The 7,503-nt window shown below is 31.2% G+C and overlaps 1 protein-coding gene across 1 annotated transcript; it reads left to right on the top strand.

Moving 5' to 3' along the window:
• Nucleotides 1-1,041: 1,041 nt before the first annotated feature.
• LOC131178684 (protein phosphatase 1 regulatory inhibitor subunit PPP1R8 homolog) lies at nucleotides 1,042-3,752 on the top strand. Its single transcript, XM_058144054.1, has 3 exons — nucleotides 1,042-1,202; nucleotides 1,578-2,217; nucleotides 2,677-3,752. Exons 2-3 carry the CDS (start codon nucleotides 1,751-1,753, stop codon nucleotides 3,506-3,508), a joined length of 1,299 nt encoding a protein of 432 aa, XP_058000037.1. The 5' UTR covers nucleotides 1,042-1,202; nucleotides 1,578-1,750; the 3' UTR covers nucleotides 3,509-3,752.
• Nucleotides 3,753-7,503: the final 3,751 nt, after the last annotated feature.

Below are 7,503 nucleotides of genomic sequence, written 5' to 3' on the forward strand. Positions count from 1 at the left end.
ATTTTATTTTGTTAAAAACATAAATTAATTTATGTATTCTAATATTTGTAATTTAATTTAATTTAATTTAAAAAAATTACTATTTAATTATTATATTTTAACGAAATTAATTATTTAGTTTATATATTTTAAAAATATATTATTTAATTTCTTTTTTTTTACTTCCATTAAAATATTTAGTTACTTTGTCAAATTTTTTGTTAATCAGTAAATTCAATACTAGTTAAATTATTATTTAATCTTTCTATTTTAGTGAAATTAATTAATTGATCATTGTATTTTAAAAATATTATTATTTAATCTTTCTATTTTATTAAAATAAATTTGTTAATCCTTATATTCTTAAAAGCATATTCCTAGATAAAAATAAAAAATTTTATTATGTAGAGACTAAATTTAAATTTACATTTTTTTAAATTATTCAAAGTTTAACTTTTCAATTCCCTAAGCATATTTTTGTATCTATTTAGAATCCATTTTCTTAGATTATTTAGAGATTTACATCGGCTAATACTTGCTAAGTATTGTTTTCCAATAGAAAAAATATAAAAATATTGTATAAAAATTAAATAAAAATATTTGAATAATTTAAAAATATATATATATAAATTCAAATTTAGTCTTTATATAATAAAATTTTTATTTTTAATCTAGAAATATATTTTTTAAAATATAGAAATAAATTAAGTAATTTTACTAAACTAATAAGAAAAATTAAATAGTAATGTTTTTCAAATTAAAAGGTTAATTAATTAATTTTACTAAAATAAAAAAAATATATATTAATTTGATTAACACTAAAACTCATTAACTAATAAAAAAATTAACAAAAAGAATAAATAATTTAAAAGATAAAAAAAATTATTAAATTTAAAATATAAGAATTAAACAATTATTTTTATTAAAATATAGAAATTAAATAATAATTTTTTTAATTTATATATTATAAATTTTGAGATTTGGTATCCAAAATATTGAAAAATAAATTTGTGACGATAAAATTCACATTTCCAAAAAAAAAGGGTATAGTTGGCAATGAGTGAAAAGTTGGGGAGAATTTTGTCATACAAAGAAAACCTGCAATACGTCTCGTAAGAGAAGCAAGCAGCTTTTCTGCTTGGCCTTTGTGATTCTTGCTCTGCGTGGTGTATCCCTCAACGAAAGTGAAGGATTATTTTGAATGATCAGGGAAATTCCCTCTGGTAAATTCTTTCAAATCCGATTCGATGCTACTTTGCTAATCTAGTTTTTTTTTTTTCTTTTAATATCCTTGTAATTATATTACTTGCTCTAGCTCTCCTTCGATGAATCATCCTTTTCGCTTCTAATCTTCTTTCATCCTTTTTCTCGGAAACCAAACAGAGGATAGAATCAATCATCTTTCTGGAATCGAAAACTGGTTTTTACTTCTTTTGGATTCATAATGGATGCTGCTTCGTATTTTTGGGTTGGATTTGGTTTTGATAAATATGTGTGGAATCTAGGTCTTTTGATTGATTAGTGGACCTTTCGAGTTTAGTAGGGAAGATTTTCGTATTTGTTAGTTGAGCTAAGCTTGCTTCTTTTTGTATTTGTAGTTAGGGTTTGGATATGAGGGTGCTGCATCGTCTGAGCTTGTGGATTGTTTCCACTTGAAACTGTGCAAATTGAGCATTTGGTTCAGTTCCTTGTTAGATTCTAATACAACGCTAGTGTATTTTTATCTTTATATTCATTTTAAGGAGCCTTATTTGATAACAAGGAACAAAGAATGTATGGTAGAGCAGGTCTTGAACGATTTAAAAAGGCTCAATCTTCAGACCCATTCTCAGTCACTGTCAATTCAGCTCCCAAAACCACTACCCAACATGCTTCTAAACCAGTTATCCATCCCTCAGTTCAATATTTGCAGTCTCAGACACAAACCCAATACGAGTACCAACCCTATGTTCCTCAAAAGCCAGCAGGGCTTGAGGCAGGACCATTGGTTGGGCAGACTCAGCAGGTGACCCACGTTGGAGGGGGGCAGTCAACTTGGCAGCCGCCAGATTGGGCGATTGAGCCTCGACCAGGAGTTTATTATCTTGAGGTTTTGAAGGATGGAGAGGTACTTGATCGGATTAATCTGGATAGAAGGAGGCACATATTTGGGAGGCAATCTCATACATGTGATTTTGTACTTGACCATCAGTCTGTTTCACGCCAACATGCTGCTGTCATTCCTCACAAAAATGGAAGGTTAGATCTTTCCTTAATTTTCTATGATGTTGCATTACTTGGCCTTGTAATTGGATCTTTGCTCTACAATTCTGTGATTTTTTTTTTGGGAAACCTTATTGTAATCTTTTGCTTAGTTACTATTTTGTAAATTACGTATCTTAATTATTTTTAACAATGTAACATAAATTAGATTTGTTCACCAATTTTTCATTTTGAGGGTTGATGCTTCTTTTTAAGCATTAAGACTATCAAGTTATAGTTGAAAAATGTTTATCAATTGAATGGTCACTATTAACAATTGATTAGACTACTTTAAATCTTCCCAAGTTACTTATCCACCACCTTCAGTGATGACATTTCCCCTTAAATTTCCACTTGTCAAGACTTTGAGAAGAGTCTTTTTCTTGCTTGGATATTGTTTAGCTTTCTCATGCTAAAAGTTTCTTTGTAATTCATATGTTTCGTTAACTTCTGCAGCGTATTTGTAATTGATTTGGGGTCTGCACATGGTACATTTGTGGCAAATGAGCGGTTGACCAAAGATACCCCTGTTGAGCTTGAAGTGGGCCAATCTTTGCGGTTTGCTGCCTCAACACGAACTTATATCTTGAGAAAGAACGATGCTGCTCTTTTCCCACGTCCTCCACCACCTTCGGAGATTAATCTGCCACCACCTCCTGATCCATCTGATGAAGAAGCCGTTGTTGCTTATAATACTCTTTTAAATCGATATGGTCTTGGCGGCCCTGATCTACTGTCTAGATCTAGCATATCTGGTAGCTCAGCAAGTGGTAGAGATGACAGCCAGCAGTATGGCAGAGCCTCAAAGAGAATAAAAAAAGCAAGAGTAGCTTTCAGAGATCAAGTTGGGGGAGAATTAGTTGAAGTTGTTGGGATTTCAGATGGTGTAGATGTAGAAACGGAGCCTGGTCCAATAGGTGTAAAAGAAGGAAGTCTTGTTGGAAAATATGAATCCCTCATACAGACTACAGTAATACTGAAAGGTAAGGAACAATTGCCAGCAAAGGAAAACAATGCTTCCCAAACAGGTGTTACTAATAAATTGCAAGAAGTCTTGAATAAAGTCAAGACTGTTCCCAAAAGTGGTGTGCATGATGACCTTTATGGAGAAGCATTTTCTGGCAAATTGGGGTCTTCCTGGGCGTATCCTATGGTTACTTCTGGCGGCAAACTGGATCCTCCAACTAAGGATGACAAACAAAAGGATATTGCTGCTTCGAGTGGAAAACTAGAGAACAACTCGAACTTGTACAACGATGACAATGATGATGATTTATTTGGTGACTAATTAAATAGTGTTGGAAGGATGCTGTGTTGTTCTTTCATAGGTGCTTTGGAGAGCAGCAGCCAGTGGACATAAGAGACCACTGGTTCCTTTGTAGATGGGAAATTTTGTTGTAATTCGTTGGAATATCTTTGTAGTGGAAGACCACCCAATTTGGGATTTTTAATTTACAACTCAGTTACATTTGGACTGGTTTCGAACTTATTGTTTTAAGCTGGAAGAAATGAAATTGAATTGACTTGTGGTATTTCTTTTAGCAGGTTATCAATTTCTTTTAAGATAGATTAATTGCAATTTAGATTACAGAAATACTATTTTACATGATGCTGATTGCAATTTATACTAAGTATTTGCTTCAAGATATATAATGCCCCTTGTGTACAGAAACTAAAGAAATTATAGAATTCAACGTTCGGCTGATCCTGAAGAGTGAAGAGTATCAATTAGGGATGAGCATTCGTTTTAACTGAAATTGATTTTGAACGAAATTAAATTTAAAAAAAAAAAAAAAAATTTTGAGAACCGAACCGAATTCTGCCTCTATCAATCTTTTGCTAAAAATTAATTTTATAAATTTTAATTTAATGATATTGTATTCTAGGCAGGGGCTAGAACCGCATGTACCATAGTACCAGTTCCTAGCTTGACAACAAGTTCAGGGCTTGGATTCGGGTCAAGTGAGCTCAAAGGTTCATCATAAATTTCAGTGGCAGATTAAAAAATAAATAAATAAATAAATAAGTTAACAAGTAAAATGGTTTTTCTGGAGTCGAGATTTTCTTTGCAAATAAAACGAGTCAATTGAAATAAAAGAAAAAAAATATATATAGAATTGGGTAAATTTTTATATGAGTTTAAACATACTGGGTTGGGCTTCGGCTTGAACCTTTTGAGTCCAATATGAGTTCATTAAAAATTTCATTGGCCAAGTTTAGTCTTTGGCCTCAAATTTACCTCAACTGTCTAAATAATTAGTATTACTTGTTCAGGGTAGAGATTGAATCCACATAACATTTTTCTTTCTTTTTTTTTTTTTTGCAATTTTATTATTATTACTATTTGTTTTTAACAATCGATAAGTATCATAGTTGATGGGAGTAGGACAATTTGTAGGATGTTGATGTGAACACTCAAATTCTCATTGCTTATTGTATGATGCGCAAATCAACCATAGTATTTAATTTCACCATGTGATTTTGGGGTAAGCATTCAATAGTTTTAATAAAAAAAAATTGAATCATATCGGTCTAGTCCAATTCTTTGGTTTAGTTATTCAAGTTAATCAGTTTGGTTTTGTTTAATATTTCAGGGAACTTCGATTTTCGGTTTAATTTTATTTTTTTTATTGATCTCCTCTCATTCTCTCTACCTCTTCTTCTTCTTTAGTTCTTCGACTAGGCAGACGTAGCTCGCATTCATCTATCCTTCAATTCTTTGACTAGGTAGAAGTATGGCTCGTGTTCGTTTGTCCCTAATGAGCTCATGATTTATGGCCATTGTGAGGTCATTTTGCTTGAGTTTTATTGATGTTATGAAGGTTTTTAATTTGGTGAGTTTTAAGTTAAGAAGCGTTTCTCATGTTTTGATCTTGTTTTAGTGTTTAATGGATGAAAAGTAAGTCCAAAAACCCTTGGAGATGAAGCATAGATGATTTCATCTTAATGATCTTAACTGGGGCAATAAAAAGAGGAAAAAGGGCATATGAGGCAGCAAAGAGCACACCCTAAGGCGTGTATTATCATGGATGACCAAGCTTAGGGTGTGTACTATGCAGGAGCTAAAGAAAAAGGGCCAAATTCTAGACAAAGAAAACACGCCTTAAGGTGTGTGAGCAAAGAAAACACATGCCCAAGGCATGTATCTTGAAAAACACAAGCTCTAGGGCATGTGAATGAGGACTCACATACCTTAGGGCATGCGGAATCCAAAAAGGCGAGAAAGGCCACTAGTTTGAAGAGTACACACCCTAGGGCATGTGAGAAAGCAAAATGCAAACCCTAGGGCACATCAGTGACAAGAAATTTATCTTGTTTTGTGAAATAAAAGGGGATATTGAAGGACTTCCTAATCTAACTCAATCAAGACTTTCTAAGAGAGAAAATGAGATATTTTCTTCACCAAAATAAGAGGGAGATCATTCTAAACTCAAGACACAATAACCCTAGCCTGGAAGGAAGTTAAAGCAAGGGAGATCAAGCAATAAGATTGAAGACCCAAGGTCCATTAAAGAACTTCTAATAAGCTTTTCTATTCTTTCATCAATTTAGTTTTATTGATGGGTTCTATTCAACGGATTGCTTTGTTTATTCAATGAATTGTTTTGTTTATTCTTCATCTTTTGTATTCATTAATAGCATGATAAGCTGATTTCTCTTTCTAATGTTAGGGATGTAGCACTTAAAATTAGGGATAAATTTTAACAAATATCCCTGAACTTTTATGGTTGCAATATTACAATCCTTCAACTTTAAAATGTAGCATAAAACCCTCTAAACTTTTAAATTTTTTACAATAAAATTCCTCTGACTTTTAATTATTGATTTTTCAGTTAAAAACTGACGTGAACAGCTCCCACATAATACTTAGTCAATATTTCTCTCACCTCTCTTATGCAAAGTGTAAAATTATTCTCTCTACACGTGAAAAATTATTCTATCTATAGAGAGGAGAATGATTTAATTTACTTATGGCTTGAGAGAGAAAAGAAAAATACTGACTAAGCTCCATATTGAAACTGTCCAGGTCAACGTCTAACTGAAAAACTAATAATTAGAAGTTAGAAGGATTTTACTATGCAAAATATGAAAATTGATGGGGTTTTATATTACATTTTTAAGTTGAGAGACTGTAATATTACAACTAGATAAGTTCAGAGATGGTTGTTAAAATTTATCCTTAAAATCAGAAATGACTATAATTTGATTTTCATTTAATAAATTGGGGATTTTACTTTAATTCATTCTCTTGTTTCTTTAATGCTTACTTAGTATTTGGTACTCACTTTGCATGATCAAATATATAAATTGAAGAATTGAAAGGTGAATTTTGGTATAGGAAAGACAACATTTTGAATTCGGGATTCATGACCTAGAGATAGGTTAAAACCCTTTGAGGAATTTTATTTGCATAATCAAATAACCTAATGGGTTTTAATTGGTTTAGTACCATTAGAGTAGGTGTTAACTTAGTTAAAACACATATTTGTTACCTTGGGAGAGGACATTGTATTAACTAGGATTATTCTCCTTCAAAGTAAACTCACCCATAATTGAAAATGAATTAAATTATATATCATAGTTAATCCAATGAATTAAATTATATATCATAGTTAATTGATGTTGTAAACCTAACTCTGGAGTCTTTTATCCCTTGGTTGTTGAGTTTATTGTGTTTAATTGATTAATTTAGTTATAAATATCTATTCTTTAAATATAAATTGAGCTCAAATTTGATGGTTTAAATAATTGAAATTAATATAGTTTGGTATTTAACATGATCCTCTAGGAAACACTAATTTCAAAGTGATAATCTTATCACCAATTTTCCTCACTTTCACCATCTTATCTTTGAGTCATGGTTTTACAATGATTCTTACCCCTTTTTGATTCTTCGCAATCCCAGAGCACCACAATTTATAACCTATGTTACCAATCTCTCTTGCATTTTTCCCGATTACTTATTTCCTTGAAAATAAGCTACGTCAACTCTCCTATCCTCTTTATAGCATCCACAATCTTGATTTACTTTCCAATAAATAGCATGAATAATTTTGAAATTTTATTTTACTTTTTTTTAGTGAAGTATTGAATTTAGGCAAATTCATATATTCTTTAGAATACGTAGTCCAAATTCCTTGGACCAGGTGTTGCCAAAACTAGTTTTTAATCATCAAGCCGTTTTTGTGTTAAAAGAGGTTAGAAATAAGAATTTAACTAGCTAAATGCTTGTGTTATACACAAGTTTAGTACAAATTAATTTTTTTATATCTAATTTAAGTT

The sequence above is a fragment of the Hevea brasiliensis genome, chromosome 3 (assembly GCF_030052815.1).
Source record: "Hevea brasiliensis isolate MT/VB/25A 57/8 chromosome 3, ASM3005281v1, whole genome shotgun sequence".
Taxonomy (NCBI): Eukaryota; Viridiplantae; Streptophyta; class Magnoliopsida; order Malpighiales; family Euphorbiaceae; genus Hevea; species Hevea brasiliensis.